This window comes from Pinus tabuliformis, chromosome Q (assembly GCF_031772625.1).
Source record: "Pinus tabuliformis cultivar Carrire ecotype Pingquan chromosome Q, CPIR1, whole genome shotgun sequence".
In the NCBI taxonomy this organism is placed as follows: domain Eukaryota; kingdom Viridiplantae; phylum Streptophyta; class Pinopsida; order Pinales; family Pinaceae; genus Pinus; species Pinus tabuliformis.
The window spans coordinates 1,133,474,261-1,133,497,286 of NC_142296.1; the positions used below are offsets into that span (position 1 = coordinate 1,133,474,261).

Here is a 23,026-nt window from a genome sequence, read left to right on the forward strand (position 1 = left end):
CTCTCTATTCTTTATATTTGGATGAGACTAAAATATAGACCTAGAGAACCATATTACAATTAATCTTTTAATCACAGTTTGCATCAAATCTTGTATATCGGAAGGAGTCATTTACATTATAGGGTCAAGAATACAGAGCACTCTGTATCAAGCCAATAGAAGAAAGAAAATTCGTAAGGGAAAATTGTCATCAAACCCTCAGTTCAATTTCTGATCAAAGGAAGACGAAATTCGAAATTCTGCCATCTGGGTTTTGTGTAGAGAAGAATCTATTTGGTAACTCACGAGCGATTTTCCAAAAAGATCCTTGGTTGGGGAGTTTTGAAGTTATCTTTAAACTTTGTTTTTACATACTACGTGACTGGGAAAAACGACTTGTTGTTCCTTGCACCAACGCCTGTGTTTGCAGAAATTGAAACTAAAAAAATGATTTGTTGTTCCCTTGCACCAATGCCTGTGTTTGCAGAAATTGAAACTGAAAAAACGATTTGTTGTTCCCTTGCATCAATGCCTGTGTTTGCAAAAATTGAAACTGAAAAAACGACTTGTTGTTCCCTTGTACCAACGCCTGTGGTTTGTTGAGATAGCAGCCATCACATTTGAGGTGTTCTTCTCCTTGTGTATGGTAATATCTTGATATTCTTGCTCTCATCTTTCTATTCATTTCATTATGCAATTATTTCCATTATGTTTTTCAAGTTGTGTTGATATGTAGCTATTTTACATTAGCATAAAGTTTATTTACTTGCTCTAAATAGAGAATGCTTTAGTTGATTTCCAATCTATCTCTAAAATTTTCTCATCTTTGCATGTGATTAAGCCCATATGGATCTAATTTGTCTATGTGGAGTTGTGTAGAAAATCTTTTTTTGGATCAAGCTTCAAGCGTGAGGGGAATTTCCTTAAGGAACCAACTCACTCTTGAAACACTCAAAGGAGAACCCACATTTGTTAATTTTCAAGGCCTCATCTTTTGATTTGCCTTGCAGGAACTTGTGGCTTTGGCTCATATTTCGGAGATATATCTTCCAAATCATTCCTTACTTCACATTATTGTGCTTCATTGATATAATTTTTCTATTTTAAGGGTTGCATTTTTCTCTCTATGTCGTGGGCTTTAGGGAGGCTTAGCCTCTCTTTCCTTGTGCAAATTTCTCTTATATTCAAATCTGACTTTTGCATGTAAAGCAAGCCTCCAAATTTTCAGATTTCAAAGGCCTTTGTTTGACCTCATTTTTATCAATAGTTCATCAAGGAAAGTCTATGGTTTAAAGCTTTCATTGTAAAGATTTCTTTGATCTTATTTGAGGCCTTTAAGGACTCTCATCTCTTGTAACTAAACTAATAAAAACGCTGATTTCTTTTTTGTGGGAGATTGGGAATTTTTCCCATGGTATCCTTTCTCTCCATTTAGAGGAGGAAACTTTGTGTGTGGATTTACTAATTTCTTGGTTAGTTGCGCTAATATTCTTCACTAGTTTCACTTGCTAATTTCATTTCATGCACAATTAACATAACACTCATAGCCTTCTTTGCTTTAGCACATTCTTGAGATTAGTTTATAGTTTGCCATTTCCATTTTGTTTAACATTTTTGCATTCCTTTTACCAAAAATATTGCAAGTTTCATTTGGGCAAGCAAGTATTTCTTTTTTGGAAAATTTAAACTATTTCACTTTGTTCTACAAGTTCATGAGAATATTGTTTCAATATCTTTATCAATCCATGTTCATATGGCACTTTGGTCATTGATGGTTATTTCTTGCAATACTCTTGTGCTATTCCATTTGGAGCAAATTTACTTTATTGCAAGCAACATATCTTGGAACTTGTGGTTTTACATCAAGCTAATTGTTTCTCATTTCATTTCCATTGAAAGCTATTGGTGACATTATTTGAAGATTCTCTCTCATTACACTTTCTTTGGAAACACAAGCATTTACACATGCATCTCATTTAAGCATTCTTAGCACTAATTTGCATCTTTAAGTTATTTACCTCCAAGCATAAGCTTGGTTGAAAGAATTTTTAGGACCCTCTCTCTCTCGCCCAACTTGAGGAACATAGACCCTCTTTTGTGGTTAACACGGTGACCTTGTAATCGTCAGAGCCACAGTCTCTGCAGCGCTAGAGGCATCAGGTGGTTGGATGTTCTAGGGGAGATAACATTAATGCAATCTCAGCTGTCTTTTCTTGGGTATTTCTCCACAACTCACACAAGAGACTTCTTTAAAAATAGTTGAGAGAAAAGTTACATCTAGATAGACATTTAACTTAAAATCTACCAAGATAATTGCACTCCACATTAGACAGATTGCATTTCATGCTAATTTAATCATCTTGAAACAGTTTTACATTTACTCGCAAATTTTTTGTTGTTTTCATGTACTTGTCATGATGGATGTCCTCATTATTCTTTGATGTTATCATCTCTTGTCATTTGAGTACTTCTTTCAACAAGTGCAACATCTATTTACATTTCGCAAATAATATTTTTGATCTATTGAATCTCAATTGCAATCATTGTCTATTTTTCAAATAGCACTCTCCTCATTTTGCAAGTAGTGTGGATCTTTATATTTGCAATATTTGCTTTACTTGTTAAGTTGATATCTCATGTACTTGATGTTTAGCTCTTTATTATTGGATGATATTCTCTTGTTACTTGAGCATTTATTTACAAGTACATTATTCTATTTATATTTTGCAAGTGATATTTCATTTATTTCTCTAACATTTTTCATTTTGCAGGATTTTTTGTCATCTTATTTGGAAATTTCTATTTGAGCATTTATTGGTTTAACCATTGGTCTATGATTGTATATTTTTTGAATGAATTATTAAATGTTGCTCATGTATATTTCATTAATTGTTCATATTGTGGAGTCAAATTGATTGTGATAAGCTCTCCATTCATTTTAGTCTCATATAAACTCACATTTACTTCAATCAACCTTCTCTAGGGACCACCCCCCATAGCTTTAACTAAGAGTGAGCTATAATGGAAAGAGTTGGGAGTAGGTGATAGCCCCATCTCTTAATTTGCCACCAAATCACACCTTGTGAGATTGAGGATTTTTCCCACATTAACTAGGTGTGCAAGCTAGGCAGCAACAATAGGTATTGGTCTTCGTAAAATCCACTATCCCTTTTATTCCAAGTTACCAAGATCCAAATACGGATCTGGATTTTTGAAAAGCAAGGATCTAGATATGGTGAGGATAGGTCAAGTACAAAGAACATTATAATATTTTTTAATTAAAAAATACATATTGAAAGTTCATAATCAAAACCATTCATGAATTACAACATTAGAATTGAAATCAGTAGAAAATTTATAGATCTTAAGATTGAAACGATGCATCTTGCCTCATACAAAAAGGATAATAGTAAACATAAAAATGAGTGTCTCATCAATGATCAGTCTACTATATGATAATGTAGAGTAGGTTTAACTACATATCCTAAAACGAGTATGCATCATCATAATATGCATATTACAACTCTACATAATTCATTAATGATGGGGGCAAGGGGGTGAGAATGATGGACGTTATAGCAGAAGGCTAGATTGGTGGTCTAATATCCTCAAGTAGGTTGAGGTGAGTCATAACATTCAATGTCATTTTTGTGTCAAAGATTTCAAGATTCACATCCTACATCCTACTTAGACCTTTCTTATACTTTGGATTAGAATGTAATAGAAGGCAAAAGTTGGAATGAATGAACACATAAGATCCTCAACCTTTGCTACTCCTAGTTTATTTCACTTCACCAAATAGATGATGTTGAAGTTTCTAAGTCTACCAGTTAGAAACCCTCCATGCACTTTATCTGATTTATTCCTACCTACTTGTTCTGTTACTATTATTTCCAATGTAAATACTGAAAATAAACACTAGTGCATGCTCAACATATTACAGATCAGCAACTGAAAGAAACAGAAACAATCACACCAAATGACACCGTTATTTTTGGACCAATGTCCCCAGAAAAACCCAACGTGGGAAAACTGGTGCAGCTATCTAAGGGTTTTCAGAGTATAATCTGGGTGCCAAAACCGGCCTACGCAACAGAGAATTTCCTTGGCAGTGATACCTCTCAGTTTGAGACGAATTTCCTCTCGGAAACCTTGGATAATCCTTCCGGTAGCTCCTCAGCTCCAGTCTGCCCTAGAAACCCCAGCGTCTGCCCTTTCTGGACTGCGTTAGCCCCTCTCTGCCCAGCACTGGCCTTGCGTCACCCTAAATGGGTCTGTGTCAACCTTAGGAGGCACTGCTTTAGCCTTCTGGCCCTCTGCGTCAACAAAGCTGGCCTCTCTAAGGCTTTGTGCAGCTCTCGGTTGCCTCTACGTGGCCCTGCATGAGCCCTGGTTGCTACTGCACCACTCTCTCTGGCTACTTGCTACTCTTTTGGCACTATCTCTACCTCTCTGTCTCTCTGTACTCAATGCCCTTCAGCTACAACTCCGATCACTGATTCTATCTCTCTTAGCAAACCCCGCTCTAGAGAATAGAATGACTGATCACTCTGGTGTACTCTCCAAGTGACCCTCAAGCCTCCTCTTATACTTTTCTCGTTGACATATCAACGGCCAAGATTAAGTCCCTAATCAACAACTAAGATTAGATCTAGTTTGATCCATGTCTTTTGGACCATTCTAACATAGTTTTATATTAATACACATTAATATTTTATTTTCCCTAAGTTTAGACTTAGGAACTCCATTAAAAATATTAATTATTTTAATATCTCCCAAACTGTTTAGAATCTGCCCAAACCCTTTCTAGGTATTGGAGATCTCATGTGCCCTAACCTTTCCACCAAATTTCGTGGCTAGAGCAAATCCGATGCTACCCCAAATCAACACCCCCTCTTAGCAAGGAGTGTGCTCTAGTAATACTCCTCACTGAGTATCACTATGATCATTCGACATTGGTCCCTATGCTGATGCTAGGCCTGCTGCCAATCATCCTCTGCACTGTTGCATCCTGTACTACTACCCATGGCTCTGCCACTGCCACTGCTACTGCTACATCCGTATTGCAACTTCTTCTACATCCGTGTTGCTGCCCATGGTTTTGCCACTGCAACTGCTACATCTACATTGCATCTCCTCTCATCATGTTGCATCGTATTGCGCACTGCTGCACTGCAATTCAGTTACTGAGAAGTAAGTTACTGATCTCCCAACTCTGACTTCTCTGCTGGGCTAGAAATCCTCCTGATGTTGAAGCTCCCTCTACCGCTGACAAGTGCTCCCTCTTTGACCTCTGCACTGTTGCAACAACTCCTTGCATCTCGTACCATTGCACCCCTCTCTGTGCCATCCTGCACTGGTTCAACACTCTCGTGCCTCTCGCATTGATGAAGCTTGCTAGCCTTGTGCTATCTCGAGACTCCTGCACTGTAGCTCTCTTTGCTGCTCCATCCGCATCCATCTCTACCCACATCAGCCAGTCCTGCTACTCCTCTTCGAGGCTCCCGTAGCAAGGTATAATCCAAGAGGCTAGGTACCTCGAGGATCCTGCCCCTCATCACCTGTAGTCCGTTGACTATAGCTCGATGTCTCCCCACTTCTGCTCAAGTGTTGCATGAGCATTCATGGCACATAGAACAGAAAGGATCTTGGCCTTCAGATGACAAATTTGGATGCCTCACCCAACCTGTCCTAATCCCTCAGCCCATTCATGGCCATCTCTCTACTCTTCTTGTTGACTCCTCCGAATTTCTCTACTTCCTGCCTAGAATTTCTCTGTTCGACTCTTGCTGAGTCTACTTCCAGTCTGAAAGTTCTCGGTTTGACTCCTGCTGAGTCTCAATTTCCCTCTTGGAAACCCTTCTGCCGCTGTCGAGATGCCCCCTACTCTGATCGCTTGTGCAACTGCAACACTGATCTGGGTTTCTCGGCTAGAAACCCTCAATAGCAACTCCCTCCTCATGGCCTTGCTCTATCAGGTATTGTTCTGACTACAATACCTCACCAACTCCACTCTGCAATATTCCCACAGCCTTCTAAATCCCAGCAACCTGAAGGTGAGAGCTCCAAGGCTCTGCGTAGTCCCGACACAAGCAACCCGACCTCCTCAGCCAATTACGTCAGCCCTCCTAGCTTCTGCGTGAGGCTCCCTTTGCCTTCCTTAGCCTTTGTGCTACCTCTTCCTGGCTCACCCTTGATGACGCAGGCACTACATCACCCTTCCCTTGTTGTTGCTTTGCTAGAAACAGCTTCTGTCACCTCGCGACAACTATTTTCTGCTGCTATTGCTCCGCTCGGCTGATGTCCTCAGTCCTCCTGTGATCTGCAATCACCCTCTGATACCATGTTGAAGTTTCTAAGTCCACCAGTTAGAAACCCTCTATGCACTTTATATGATTTATTCCTACCTACTTGTTTCGTTACTTAACAAGTTATTTACAATGTAAACACTGAAAATAAACACTAGTGCATGCTCAACATATTAAAGATCAACAACTGAAAGAAACAGAAATAATCACACCAAATGACACCGTGATTTTTAGACCAATGTGTCCAAAAAAACGCAATGTGGGAAAGCCTGTGCTGCTATCTAAGGGTTTTCTTATTAAGCAATATCAGAGTACAATTTGGGTGTCAAAATCGGCCTACCCAACAGAGAATTTCCTTGGCAGTATACCTCTCAGTTTGAGACAAATTTCCCGGCTGAACCTCAGATAATCCTTCTGGCAACTTCTCAGCGCCAATCTGCCCTAGAAACCCCAACGTCTGCCCTTTCTGGATTGCGTCAGCCCCTCTCTGCCCAATGTTGGCCCTGCGTCACCCTGAATGGGTCTGCGTCAGTGTCAAAATCGGCCTACCCAACAGAGAATTTCCTTAGCAGTATACCTCTCAGTTTGAGACAAATTTCCCGGCTGAACCTCAGATAATCCTTTCGGCAACTTCTCAACGCCAATCTGCCCCAGAAACCCCAACGTCTGCCCTTTCTGGATTGCATCAGCCCCTCTCTGCCCAATGTTGGCCCTGCGTCACCCTGAATGGGTCTGCGTCAGCCTTAGGAGACACTGTGTTAGCCTTCTGACCCTCTGTGTCAGCAACGCTAGCCTCTCTGAGGCTCTGCGCAGCTCACGGTTGCCTCTGCGTGAGCCCTGGCTGCTACTACGTCACTCTCTCTGGCTACTTGTTGCTCTTCCAGCACTATCTCTATCTCTCTGTACTCAATGCCCCTCAGCTACAACTCCGATCATTGATTCTATCTCTCTTAGCAAACCCCACTCTAGAGAATAGAATGACTGATCCCTCTCGTGTACTCTCCAAGTGACCCTCAAGCCTCCTCTTATACTTTTCTCGTTGACATATCAATGGTCAAGATTAAGTCCCTCATCAATGGCTAAGATTAGATCTAGGTTGATCCATGTCTTTTGGACCATTCTAACACAGTTTTATATTAATACACACTAATATTTGATTTTTCCTAGGTTAAGACTAAGGGACTCCATTAAAAATATTAATTATTTAATATCTCCCAAACTATTTAGAATCTGCCCAAACCCTTTCTGGGTATTGGAAATCTCATGTGCCCTAACCTCTCCACCAAATTTTTTGGCTAGAGCACATTCGATGCTACCCCAAATCAACACTCCCTCTTAGCGAGGAGTGTGCTCTAGTAATACTCCTCACTGAGTATCACTCTGATCATCCGGCATCAATCCCTGTGCTGATGCTAGGCCTGCTGCCCATCATCCTCTGCACTACTGCATCCTACACTGCTACCCATGGATCTACCACTACCATTGCTACATCTGTACTACAACTCCCTCTGCATTCGTGCTGCTGCCCATTACTCTACCATTGCGACTGCTGCATCTGCATTACATCTCCTCTCATCATGCTGCATCGTGCTGCCTACTGCTGCACTGCAACTCAGTTACTGAGAAGTAAGTAACTGATCTCCCAACTCTGACTTCTCTATTGGGCTAGAGACCCTCCTGATGCTGAAGCTCCCTCTACTGCTGACAAGTGCTCCCTCTCTGACCTCTACGCTGCTGCAACAACTCCCTACGTCTCACACTGTTGCACCCTCCTCTGTGCCATCCTGCACTGGTGCAACACTCTCGTGCCTCTCACACTGCTGCAGCCTACTAGCCTCGTGTTGTCTCAGGACTCCTGCACTGTAGCTCTCTCTGTTGCTCCATCTGCATCAATCTTTACCCACATTAGCCTGTCCTGCGACTCCTCTTCGAGGCTTCCGTAGCAAAGTCTAATCGAAGAGGCTGGGTACCTTGAGGATCCTGCCCCTCGTCACCTGTAGTCCGCTAAATACAGCTCGATGTCTCCCCACTTCCACTCAAGTGGTGCATGAGCACTTATGGCACACAGAACAGAAAGGATCCTGACCTTCCAGATGACAAAGTTGGATGCCTCGTCCAACCTATCATGATCCCTCAGCCCATTCATGGCCATCTCTCTACTCTTCTTGTTGACTCCTCTGAGTTTCTCTACTTCTCGCCTGGAAGTTCTCTGTTCGACTCCTGCTGAGTCTACTTCCTGTCTAGAAGTTCTCGGTTCGACTCCTGCTGAGTCTCGATTTCCCTCTTGGATATCCTTCTACCACAGTCGAGATGCCCCCCTACTCTGATCGTCTATGCAACCGCAACACTGATTCAGGTTTCTCGGCTAGAAACCCTCGATAGCAACTCCCTTCTCTTGGCCTTAATTTGTCAGGTATTGTTCTGACTACATTACCTCACCAGCTCCACTCTGCAATATTCCCACAACCTTCTAAACCCCAACAACCTGAAGGTGAGTGCTCCTAGGCTCTGGGCAATCCCAACACTAGCAACTCAGCCTCAGCCAACTACGTTAGCCCTCCCAGCTTATGTGTCACTCTGCATGAGGCTCCCTTTGCCTTCCTTAGCCTTTGTGCTGCCTCTTCCTGGCTCACCCTTAATGATGGAGGCACTGCGTCACCCTTCCCTTGTTGCTTCTCTACTAGAAATAGCTTTTGTCACCTCACGATAGTTGTTTTCTGCTGCTATTGCTTCGCTCGACTAATGTCCTCAGTCCTCCTATGATCTGCAATCACCTTTTGATACCATGTTGAAGTTTCTAAGTCTACCAATTAGAAACCCTCCATGCACTTTATCTGATTTGTTCCTACCTACTTGTTCCATTACCTAACAAGTTATTTACAATGTAAATACTGAAAATAAACACTACTGCATGCTCAACATATTACAGATCAACAACTGAAAGAAACAGAAACAATCACACCAAAGGACACCGTTATTTTTGGACCAATGTCCCCGGAAAAACCCAATGTGGGAAAATCGGTGCAGCTATCTGAGGGTTGTCTTATTAAACAATATTAGAGTACAATCTGGGTGCCAAAACTAGCCTAACCAACAGAGAATTTCCTTAGCAGTAATACCTCTCAATTTGAGACAAATTTCCCGGCTGAAACCTCGGATAATCCTTCCGGCAACTCCTCAGCTCTAATCTGCCCCAGAAAGCCCAGCGTCTGCCCTTTCTGGACTACATCAGCCCCTCTCTGCGTAGCATTGGCCCTGTGTCACCCTGAATGGTTCTACGTCAGCCTTAGGAGGCACTGTGTTAACCTTCTGGCTCTTTGCGTCAACAATGCTGGCCTCTCTGAGGCTCTGCGCAACTCCCGACTACCTCTGCGTGAGCCCTGGCTGCTACTATGTCACTCTCTCTAGCTACTTGCTACTCTTCTGGCACTATCTCTGCGTCTCTACCTCTTTGTACTCAATGCCCCTCAGTTGCAACTTCGATCACTGATTCTATCTCTCTTAGCAAACACCGCTCTCAAAAATAGAATGACTAATCACTCTGGTGTACTCTCCAAGTGACCCTCAAGCCTCCTCTTATACTTTTCTCGTTGACATATCAACGGCCGAGATTAAGTCCCTAATCAATGGCTAAGATTAGATCTGGCTTGATCCATGTCTTTTGGACCATTCTAACATAGTTTTATATTAATACATATTAATATTTAATTTGACTCCATTAAAAATATTAATTATTTTAATATCTCCCAAACTGTTTGGAATCTGCCCAAACCCTTTTTGGGTATTGGAGATCTCATGTGCCCTAACCTCTCCACCAAATTTCGTGGCTAGAGCACATCCGATGCTACCCCAAATCAACACTCCCTCTTAGCGAGGAGTGTGCTCTAGTAATACTCCTCACTGAGTATCACTCTGATCATCCAGCATCGGTCCCTGTGTTGATGCTAGGCTTGTTGCCCATCATCCTCTGCACTGTTGCATCCTGTATTGCTACCCATGGCTCTGCCACTGCCATTGCTACATCTGTACTACAACTCCCTCTACATCCGTGTTATTGCCCATGGCTCTGCCACTGCCACTACTGCATCTGCATTGCATCTCCTCTCATCGTGTTGCATTGTGCTGCCCATTGCTGCACTGCAACTCAGTTACTGAGAAGTAAGTAACTAATCTCCCAACTCTGACTTCTTTGTTGGGCTAGAGACCCTCCTGATGCTGAAGCTCCCTCTGCCGCTGACAAGTGCTCCCTCCTGACCTTTGCGCTACTACAACAACTCCCTTCATCTCGCACCATTGCACCCCTCTGTGCCATCCTGCACTGGTGCAACACTCCCGTGCCTCTCGCACTACTGCAGCGTGCTAGCCTCACGCTGTGTCAGGACTCCTGCATTGTAGCTCTCTTTGCTGCTCCATCCGCATCCATCTCTACCCACATTAGCCAGTCCTGCTACTCCTCTTTGGGGATTTTTTAGCAAGGTCTAATCCAAGAGGCTGGGTACCTCGAGGATCCTGCCCCTCATCACTTGTAGCCCGCTGACTACAGCTCGATGTCTCCCCACTTCTGCTCAAGTGGTGCATGAGCACTCATGGCACACAAAACAGAAAGGATCCTGGCCTTCCAGATGACAAAGTCGGATGCCTCATCCAACCTGTCCTGATCCCTCAACCCATTCATGACCATCTCTTTGCTCTTCTTGTTGACTCCTCCGAGTTTCTCTACTTTTCGCCTGGAATTTCTCTATTCGACTCCTGCTGAGTCTACTTCTTGTCTTGAAGTTCTCAATTTGACTCTTGCTGAATCTCGATTTCCCTCCTAGAAATCCTTCTACCGCTGTCACGATGCCCCCTACTCTGATCGTCTGTGCACCGCAACATTGATCCGGGTTTCTCGTCTAGAAACCCTTGGTAGCAACTCCCTCCTCTTGGCCTTGCTCTGTCAGGTATTGTTCTAACTACAGTACCTCACCAGCTCCACTCTGTAATATTCCCACAAACATCTAAACCCCAGCAACCTGAAGGTGAGAGCTCCTAGGCTCTGCGCAATCCTAACACCAACAACCCGGCCTCCTCAGCCAACTGCATCAGCCCTCCTAGCTTCTGTGTGGCTCTGCATGAGGCTCCCTTTGCCTTCCATAGCCTTTGCATTGCCTCTTCCTGGCTCACCCTTGATGATGCAGGCACTGCGTCACCCTTCCCTTGTCGCTGCTCTGCTAGAAACAACTTTTGTCACCTCGCGACAGCGGTTTTTTGCTACCATTGCTCTGCTTGGCTGATGTCTTCAGTCCTCCTGTGATTTGCAATCACCCTCTGATACCATGTTGAAATTTCTAAGTCTACCAGTTAGAAACCCTCAATGCACTTTATCTTATTTATTCCTACCTACTTGTTCCGTTACTTAACAAGTTATTTACAATGTAAATACTAAAAATAAACACTAATGCATGCTCAACGTATTACAGATCAACAACTGAAAGAAACAGAAACAATCACACCAAATGACACTGTTATTTTTGGACCAATGTCCCCGGAAAAACCCAATATGGGAAAACCGGTGCAGCTATCTGAGAGTTGTCTTATTAAGCAATATCAGAGTACAATCTGGGTGCCAAAACTGGCCTACCCAACAAAGAATTTCCTTGGCAGTAATCTCTCTCAGTTCGAGACAAATTTCCTTGCTAAAACCTCGGATAATCCTTCTGGCAGCGCCTCAGCTCCAATCTGTCCCAAAAACCCCAACGTCTGCGCTTTCTGGACTGCGTTAGCCCCTCTGTGCCCAGCGTTGGCCTTGCGTCACCTTGAATGGGTCTGCGTCAGCCTTAGGAGGCATTGCGTTAGCCTTCTGGCCCTCTGCATCATCAACTAGCCTCTTTTAGGCTCTGCGCATCTCCCGGCTACCTTTGTGTGGCCCTGTGTGAGCCCTAGTTGCTACTGCATCACTCTCTCTAGCTACTTGCTACCCTTCTGGCACTATCTCTCCCTCTCTGTCTCTCTGTACTCAATGCCCCTCAGCTGCAACTCCGATCACTGATTCTATCTCTCTTAGCAAACCCCGCTCTAGAGAATAGAATGACTGATCACATTGGTGTACTCTCCAAGTGATCCTCAAGCCTCTTCTTATACTTTTCTCGCTGACATATCAATGGCCAAGATTAAGTCCCTAATCAACGGCTAAGATTAGGTCTAGCTTGATCCATGTCTTTTGGACCATTCTAGCAGAGTTTTATATTAATACACATTAACATTTTATTTTCCCTAAGTTTAGACTTAGGGACTCCATTAAAAATATTAATTATTTTAATATCTCCCAAACTGTTTAGAATCTGCCCAACCCTTTATGGGTATTGGAGATCTCATGTGCCCTAACCTCTCCACCAAATTTCATGGCTAGAGCACATCTGATGCTACCCCAAATCAACATATGAAGCCTCATATACTCCAATTCCTTTTAGCCAGTGAAGAACTAGCAACTTGCAATAAGAACCCGGTGGTCAAAGTTAAGAGATGGATGTTATTCTTACCATGGAATCCCCACCAAGTAATAGAATCAAGATGCCCTAATCATCCATGGCTAATGGATTTGAAAAGTTACCAATGGATTGTATAGAGGCTTCAGATTCCTCATGTACTTCCATTGCAATTCTGACATACCAATAGATCTTCCTCAAAGGTGTCTTATATCCCTATACCACTTCGAATCCTTGTTTGGGGTTGTTCTACTAGGTAAAGAAAAAATTCTAGAATGGTAATACTTGGGGTGTAGTGCGAAGGCCAAAAGTGTAACAATGTGGTCCTTTTGTTCCACCTAGTAACTATACCCTCCACTTCATGTAAAATACTTCAAAGGGATCACTTTTATTTGCCCTAATAATATCCTTTTTTCTTTCTAGCATACTATCTATGATTTATAGATTTCCCTTGAGCAAGGCATATTTATGTCAAATGTTTGTATCTTGGTTAGGATTGGTTCTATAAAACATAGAAGATATTGGACTTTGACCCACCATGCATCATCAACAATGATAGACTTGATTCTATTGTTTTCTATTAGAAGTGAAAGTCCCCCATGATTCTCAAAGAGGATTGATGACCATTGCCTATAATTCTTGTTTGACCTTCACAAGCCTCTTTATGACTACAATGCAGTAGACAAAATGGGTTTCAACTAGTGAAGCACGACCCGCATTAAACCCGCAGGTAAGGACGGGTCCAATGTTGGGTTGGGTCACCCGCATAGAACCCGCAGTCTAGACTTGGACCCAACGAGTTTTCCATAAGACCCGGCTACCCGTATCAAACCCGCGAGTAGCCCACTAAACCCTTATTGGACCTGTTGAGCATGAAAAGGCACAAACAAATCATAATTTCGATTTTTTTTCTTTTTTCTTTTTTGGAAATGAAGTGGAGGGAAAGGGAAATTGGAGGGAAAAAAATGCTTAATAAGCACCTTTCTCCCTTCCATTTCTCATTCATTTGTCATTTGAGTGTTTGGCTAATTTGTGTGAGTGTTGAGAGTGAAGCTAAAGGAGGCTAAAGGAGGCTTCATTGGATCTAACTAAGCTTCTAGTAGGCTTCATGAACCTAGTTAGAAAGTTTTCCATGTATTCAATTTTATTTTTTTTAATGTTTGCAATTTCTTTAAAAAAAAAATTACGTTTGGGGTTGCCTGTGGCTGAGTTTCTCAGCCACAGCCAAAAAAAAAAAAAAGAACTTCCAGATTTTGTCACCATGCCACCAAAGGGTTTCAAACAGTCTCGTGATCCGGCATGGGCACATGGTCAACGAATCATTGTCGGTAATGACCACAATATCAAGTGCAATTATTGCAATGCCACAATGCATGCAAGCATAAACAAGCTGAAATACCACCTAGCCAAAATTCCTGGGAATGGTGTGGGATGTTGTGCAAGTTGCCCTGATGAAGTCACTACTGAAATGTTAGCTGCTTTGGAATCCATTAAAGAAGCAAGTTCTAAGAGGGCAAGAAGGAAGGATGAGGTTATTGGGATAGGTAGATCTTCATCTCAAAGTGAAACACAATTTCAAAGTCCAAGTATTGGTAACTCCTCTTCAAGTGTTGTGGCAAACAGGAGTATAACCTCTTCTTTCTTCAGTCCTCGTACAACTCCAGGATCTCAACCAACCTTGGACAGTTTCAATGAAAAGAAGAGGAAAGAGGCAGATATGGCAGTGAGGAGGTTTTGGTACCATAACAGTCTTTCATTCAACTATGCAAAGTCTTATTTTTATCAGCCCATGGTGGATGCCATTGCAAGTGTTGGCCCTAGATACAAAGCCCCATCTTATAATTCACTTAAGGGGAAAGAGCTAGATGAGGAGCTTGAGTGTGTCAAGGAACAATTGGAGAGCATTGAAAGCTCATGGAAATTTACAGGTTGTACAATTATGTCTGATGGGTGGACAGATCAGAGGGGTAGAACAATAGTAAATTTTGTTGTAGCTTGCCCTAAAGGAACCATGTTCCTAAAATCCATTGATGCATCTGCAAATTAAAAGATGCACATTTGATTTTGTCATTGTTGACTGATGTGGTGGAGGAAGTTGGGGTTGCAAATGTTGTCCAAATAATCACAGACAATGCAGCAAATTATGTGGTAGCTGGAAGGTTGCTTTGTGCCAAATATCCCACCATCTTTTGGACTCCATGCATTGCCCATTGCATAGGGTTGATGCTAAGGACATTGGGAAGTTGGAGTGGATGCAAGATGTTGTGCAAGAATATAAGCAAATTACCAAGTATATTTATAATCATGCTTGGGTGTTGAACCTTATGAGGGAATTCACACAGGGTAAGTTTAGTCGCCCAGTTGTCACACGGTTTGCTACAAACTTTCTTTCCCTCCAAAGCCTTTTGTATGAGTACCAAGCTTTCAAAAGAATGTTTTGTAGCCAACAATGGGTATTTTGGAAAGATAGCACAAAACCAGAAGCAATGTCTATGAAAACATCTGCCTTTGTTGATATTTTGTGGGACAAAATCACTGAAATTGTCAACTTCACTAAGCCCCTTGTGAAAGTCTTGAGATTGATGGATGGAGAGAAACCTACAATGGGATATACTAAGTCACATGACACGAGGACACGAGACACGGAGGACACGTAAATACGAGTATTCAATACGAAACGCAGCGACCTGGAAACAGGACATCGGGGACACGTTTTATATATATTTAATAAATATATATATATATATATATATATATATATATACCGAAATATAGTTTTTTATCCATATTAAATTGCAGGTTGCAACTTATCTAATCAAGTTAAAATATAATTACTTCTCAAAGTTCACAGTTCACTTTAAAAAAATAAATAGAATCAAAATTTACTATTTAGAAATTAGGATATGCTTGGTCTTGATTCTTGAATATTCAATGTTCATTGTTCATGTACAACTTACAAGCACATAAGAAAATAACTAAAGTCTAATCCTATTGATTTCCTCTACCCCTCTTGCGAGAAAATGCCACAGCTTTCCCTTTCCCTCTAGATGTAGATGTTGGTGCTGGTGGAGTTGGCAGTGGAGTTTGCTATGCTCTAGAAGTTGAAGAACTAGAAGTAGGAGCTATAGGAGGTAGACCACGTCCTCTACTGGTGGCAGGGGTAGCCCGGGCAGGTGGTGTCACCTGGAAACATTACAATCTCCCAATCTTGAAATCCTGAAAAACTGATAAGTCTGCTGCATTTTGAATGAAATCTAAAATTCTACTTTCTCCATATGAACTCCAATGAGGCCGGAACCACTCTCAAACATCCTGAGTCATTTCATGGTAATGTTAAAAATTTAAGTAAAAGGATGGAAATGAAGATTAAGGAGAATGTCACTTTTACTTTAAGAATTTAACATTACCATGAATAACATATCAATACTAGGGCCTAGACTTGATCATTAAGCTGCCCCACTCAAAAATTATTTGTTTCTTTCAAAAAAAATTGCAGCTTATGCAGGCAACGTTTTCTATCAACAGAATATGTGTTTTCCAGATACAAGACACGACAAAAACCGGCGAATATGTTTTACATTTTACAGGACATGATGAAAAACGTTCTCGACACGTTTTAGGGCCGTTTTCGTGTCCGACACGTAAAATACGGGACGCGGGACCTTGGAGGACGTGTCCTGTGACTTAGTGGATATATTTATGAAGGCATGGACAGGGCCAAAGAGGCCATCAAGAGTTTCTATAAGGGAAATGAATCTAAATATCTCCCTATATGGAAAATTATTGATTCCAAGTGGGACAGGTAACTACATTCACCATTGCATGCAGCAGGAGCATATCTCAATCCGAGCTTATTCTATAATGAGGGGCCTAGCATTCAAAGAGATCTCGAGGTGATGAGAGGTGTCATGATATGCATTGAGAAGATGTCCCGGATCAAGATATTCAGGACAAAATCAACATACAACGAGATATGTACAAGGAAGCATTTAGCATGTCTGGATTTAACTCAAGCCAATGTCTCAAGGACAAGAAAATGCCTTGTAAGTGCAAATTGTTAGAACTTAGCTTGTAATTTTGTTAGTTCTCTTTTATATGTTTGGAATTGCAAACTGATAATCTTTGTTGTTATTTCTTTACAGCTCATTGGTGGATAGATTGTAGCACTGAGGCACCACAATTACAAGAATTCACCATTAGAGTTTTGAGTCAACCCTGCAGTGCTTCTTCTTGTGAGCGCAATTGGTCAGTGTTTGAGCACATCCACAGAGAAAAGAGAAATAGGTTGGAGCATGAGAGGTTGGAGAAGTTGGTTTTCATCTACTACAACCTTTGAATGCTCACAAAACAAGTGCAACCAAAGGATGCAAATCCAATTTTATTGGATACTATGGATTTAGAGTTTGATTGGGTTGTGGAGGAGGAGGCCCCTTATTTGAGTTGGCTTGATGAAGAGACTGAAGATCTCTCTAGTTTGCCATCTCAAATGGAGACTCCAAATACACATGCCTCACAGTTGCTTTAGCCTTCCGATGTTACCACTAGCTCCACGAGGGCTTATTTTAGGCATCATCCATGAGTGATGAGACTCAAGATTATTATGAGACAATCATTTATCATTTATGACATGTATTTGAAGTTTGAACTCGCTAACATTTTTTATTTTAATTATGGAATCACGAGTCATTTGTTGGAAATACTAAGAGGGGAGTGAATCAGTGTTTCTTTTCAATTGTTATTTTTACTAGTTAGATCACTTATATTTAGAACACAAAATGAACAATAAGAATAAATGCTTCTATTAATTTCTTATTTACAATAAATCATGTACAATGTATATAGGGCTCCAACCCTAGATGAAGACACCAATCTTCAATCTCCCAGGCTCCAACCTATTGCCAAGCACCAACTTGGACTTTTGTGAGGCTCCGACCTCTAGGGCACCAACCCTATCTTCTCAAGGCACCAACCTTGCGTTTAGAGGCTCCAACCCCTAGGGCACCAACCCTTCTCTGGTACAGGCTCCGACCTGGTTTCTTGAGGACATCAATCCTCTAGGGCTCCAACCCTATCCTCCAAGGCACCAACCTTGTCTTTTCGAGGCTCCAACCTCTTGGGCTCCAACCCTTGCTTTACTTCATCAAGATGTGTTTAGTTGTACTTCACGGCTCCCAATGTCTTCTTCACCGAGCCCTATCAATCTTTAGCAATGCCTTCACTTAGTCTCCACATCATGTCATCAATGACAACCTTGTTCTTCACATGAAGGTGTCACCATTGCTCTTCATGTTACCCAAACAAAATTCTCCAAGGTTATTCCATGAGGTCTTCAATCATGCATCAAGGTCTTCACTAATGCCTCCAAGTCAGCTTCTAAAAATGTCTTCAACAATGCTTGCCCCAACAAGATGTTTTCAACACAATTGCCTTAGTAATGCTTTAACACTGCTGCTACACAAGTTCTTCAATGAGGTTGCTTCTAAGTCTTCAATGAGTTGTTCAACTAAGTCTTCTTCAACAAGTCTTCAATGCTTAAGGTGTCTTTAATAGGCTGCCCCAAGATATTCTCAATAGATCTGCACACCACTCTTACAATGTTCTTCAACAAGACTTGAAGGGTACTTCAATTCTGCTTCAATGTCTGATTCAAAATCAGCCTTCAATAAAGCCTCAAATTATGCTTCAAGTTGTATTCAATGATGGTCCAAGCAATAATCTAGGAATACCAATAAATGCTTCACAGGTTGGCCCACAAATCTGGTTAATGAAGATCTTCTAGAACAGGCACAAAAGGCTGCTTCAAATCTGCTATAACAGTATTTAAAGTTCTGCCCAACACTACTTCAAGTTCCACTTAAAGGTTACTTCAGAAAATCTACAAGGAAGCCCTTAATAGTAGACTGCTCCTGGATTGAATAGGTCTTGTTTAAATTTAGTCTTCAAAAGGAATTAAACTCCTTTCCACAATGGCTGCAGCAGCTCTAAACCTTCAACACTAAGCCCAAGGTCCACCACCACAGGACTGCAATTTAACTAGTCAACAATCTGTGCTTCTTTTCCAACCTTGAGTGATAACCCAACCCAAATAACCACAGATCCAAGATTGTAATTCTTCCACAGGACTGCAATCCAAGCTTTCAAGCAGACTGTCATAAATCCAAAGTCTGCTGCAATGTAGTGTCTCCATAGATCCAGAATACCACAGAGGTATTCCTCCTCGGCCTCCTTAAAAAGTTGCCCAAACAATGTTTTATAATGTGCTCCTCGTCCTCCTTTTAATTCTGTGCTCCTTCTCTGAAATAATCACCGAAATTGTTGAGGAGAAATGAGGTCTACGGTTTCTATATATACACATTTCGTTCATGAATTGAATGGTCACGTCATAAAGGTAGGCCGACTTGAATTTACACGTTCAGGTTGGCTTGCTGGCCAGAAATTATACCTTAACTTAAAAAATCAATAACTTTCCGACCGCTTGGAATTTTGGGACGTGTAATAGCTTGTTGGAAAGGAAAAATTATGCTCTTTAAGATGGTGTAGGTCTCATGGAAGAATTCTGCCTCTAAGGTAGCAAAAAGTATTTTTTAATGTGACTGATATTTATGAGTGCAGAAATATAGGACAACAACATTCTTTCATAGATGGGCTTCCTCTTCATGGATGATTCCTTCGTTAATTGTCTTCACAATTCATGTCCTTGTCTTCATGTCATTATGTTTGTGCCCTCTTCATGTTCTTGATTGCCTCATTCATGAATTCTTGTATAGGGGCCTTCCAAAATTGTTCCTTAAATGCTCTTCATTTGCAAGGTTAGTTGGGCATCATTTATGTGTGTAAGGCTTCATATGCATTTAGTATTTTTCATGCATGTAGCATATGAATCTAGAGTTTCATATATGCATTTAGGGTATCTTTAACATCTTCAGCAAGTGTTTGACATAAATGCACAACATCTAAGGTTAGGGTTTCCTTTATCTTCAACTATATTAATTTCCCTGGGGTTAACTTCATTAATGGCTTGACATCATATTGACTTAAGTGATTCTAGCGTTTGTCATCATCAATGACACATAGGGTTAGCTTCAACAATGTTGGACATGACATCATATTGACATCAATGACAACCTTATCCAACATCATTTTCTTATTCAGTATCTAAATGTTTTGCTTACAAAAATCGAATATGTTATGTTGTACTTTTATAGATATGAGATGATGTTATGAATTATTGCATGTATTGTGGTTTTTATAACTTATAAGGATTGGAATTGTCATTAGTTTCTTTTTAGTGCTTAAAATTTACCATATTTTAAGTTTTTTTTTGTATTTTGACAAGTCTTATAAGTGTCATTCCCGAGTCTTATACGAGTATGAGTCATGCAACATTGGTTTCAACAACATACACAAGTTTTGAAAACTTAAATCAGAAATCATATAAAATGTAAATTAAGAATCCATTATACAAATAACACTGATTAAAAAAGAGTACCTTCAATGGCTCCAACTTTGCAAAACCCTAACATATGGCTTGGGACATTGAATAATTGGTGATAAACATTTGGATCTTCTTTGATGCTATATATATCATTGATCCACTCAACCTTTCCAGTTTCGAAAAGAATAAGGTTCAATGTATGTACCACACGTGGAGTTTAGAAGAGGTGATCGTATCGACCTTTCACAATAAAGTTTGCAACTCTATATACCCATATGTTGTCCATGATGATTTTGAAAACAATGTGGCCTCACATTTTCTATTACATCAATAAAAGTTGTGGAGATGAATTTTGCATCTCTCTCCATTCCACTGCAATCAAGAATCTTCAAAAACATTGTCTCTTGGGGCATATTGCAATAATATCAATTAGAGGTGGTTTCTGGACACCCCTGTTTCCACTCATGTATCCTATATTGATTAAAACTGTTTATCCATAGATTTTCTTTTCAATGTCAACAAAATGGTGCAGACTTTTTCATAAGTTGGGGCAAACAAAAGTTTTTAAGGTCTCCCCTTTGTACCAAAAGAGAATTGGCATAAAGAGAAAGGAAGAGTAGTTTGGTAACAATGGACAACCTATCTAAAGTTTCCATGGGGTTGCACTTGGTCAAGAAACTTTATTACATTTGGAATGCAGGTCTGGGAGGTAACATTTAGATTGGGTTACCGTTAATATTTCCTGATAGGCCTTTTGTATCTTGAACCATAAACATTGACTGATTTTACAGATTTCTGTTTTGAGAAATTTTAGTGCTTATATTCAACTCTTTGGTTATAATAATAAAATGTTTGTTTAAAATCATTGTCACTATCAAATCAACATCATAACCTTCTAGTTGTTGCATAGATAAGCATATCTACCAATAACGACAAGGAAGTGATTCATTTGATAATGACGAAAGAGGTCCAGAATTCAAATAAGTATTTCACAATCACAAAATTATCACAATAAGACCATGCTACAGAATATCTACACCAAATTATGAATGACATTATGTCCATGCTAATATCTTTTTCAATATTTCGTGTTGATGATGCTCCTAGCGAACACTGCAAAAATAACAAACCCCCAGCTTAGAACGGCAAGGACTAGTGCAGAAAATATAAGTTTATTGCATATAATTATTTTATATTACTGCTCGTTGGTTTTGATGAGTTAAAATATAGGTTGTAGTGATGTTCCTTTCGCCTATTTATTTTGCTGGCAAATTGGCAGGTGGAAAAGATCCAGAAACAAGTTTGGTTCACTGAGTTTACAAGCAACGGTTTTGGAGTATCCTTTTGTTGGGAGTCCCAACTCAACAGTCACTTATCATTTCTTCTCTCCTCCATTGTCATTGTTGGTACTATTTATTTGTATTGTATTCTTGTTTAGAGATATTAAGAAAAGATCAGAACGCTGGAAATCTTCATGTACATTTGATAATCCTGAAAGGACTTGAGATATGGCATTTGCATCCATATTGTAGCTTTTATTCATCTTGAGATTAAAATAACTGCAATCAAAAATAAATAATAGACAATATCTTACAAGAGATTTTATAGAGGTATGATATTCTTTCAAGGTAAGAATCTTCTATTCTTGGGTTTATATACTTGTGGGCACTTGCTTTTGTAGTTGGAGGGTGTGAATTGAAATGCATAAACATAGGTGGACGCAGCTTCATTTTACTTCTTAGAATCAAGCATGTATTAATGGTTTAGGATAGGTTATGATTTGGAAAACAGAGTACGGAAGTTGTGTTTAATATCCAAGTGCAGCCATATTTTCCTTGGCTTGTAATGCCCAATTCATGAGGCAATATCTACCGATTTTTCAAGATATGTGCCTTGAAGTTATTTGGGCAGCCTACATGGAAGTCATCTCGTTGATGTATTATTTCTTGCTCTATAAATATATTTTTCCAGGTGCCTCGTACATGAGACACTTAAGTTCATTGAATGATGTTATGAGATATGTAGTTCAAACTCGTGAATAGTTCTGTATTGTTTTATTTTTCATAATGTAATATGTTATCAGACTCGGAATAGGCAATAAATCGGCGAGGCAAAAGAGTGAAGAGTTTGAATCGGATCGGGAAAAAATTGGTGAATTCAATAAATAAATATTTACACACATTGAATTAAAAAAAAAAAAAAAAAAAACGTTTTTCATTGATATTCAATAAAGTCATGTCTAAACAATGCATAATATCAATAGATGTCCAAAATATCATGAATGAATAAATATCTCATATATGTTATGATCCAAAGTATTGAGTCTTGACTCCTAAATAGTGACTACAAAGAACCAGAAGCATCTGCTTCTAAAAGTTTACAAAATACTACGAAGCAAATCAGTAAAAAATCAATAGCTAAGAGTCTAAGACTCTAAGAGTGAAAGTAGAAGCGATTCCTCCCACTCCTTTGTTTGCTTGACTCTCTAAGTTCTCCAAGTCATGTAGACTTAAAAGAGGAGGTTCCTCTAATTGGACCCAATCCGATGTATTTGTAGTTTGCAGATCTATCTCGTCAAGGTCGATTGGTGAATGATCCAAACCTATCATTATCATGAGACATTGAAATGTAAATTAAAGTTTTAACTTTAAGGTGCAAATCAGATTATGAAAACTTCCAAAGCTCTCACCTAGTATTTTCTTGTTGCGAAGTCGTAGATAGTAATGGACAAATACAAGGTCATTTAAGCGCTTTTGTGTCAATCGGTTGCACTTCTTGGAATGTATTTTCTCAAACATGCTCCAGTTGTGCTCACAACCTGAAGCACTGCATGCTTGGTT

At 40.4% G+C, this 23,026-nt stretch overlaps 1 protein-coding gene across 2 annotated transcripts in view; it reads left to right on the forward strand.

Annotated features, from left to right (window-relative positions):
- The window catches only part of LOC149223535 (uncharacterized), a 316,798-nt gene extending 294,958 nt beyond the window's left edge, over positions 1 to 21,840 (forward strand). For both annotated transcript variants that reach the window (XM_089385863.1, XM_089385865.1), the window contains one exon: positions 21,466 to 21,840. In XM_089385863.1, the coding sequence (XP_089241989.1) occupies positions 21,466 to 21,691 (226 nt within the window). In that variant the 3' untranslated portion in view covers positions 21,692 to 21,840. The remainder of the gene's footprint in view (positions 1 to 21,465) is intronic.
- The last annotated feature ends 1,186 nt before the right edge of the window (positions 21,841 to 23,026 follow it).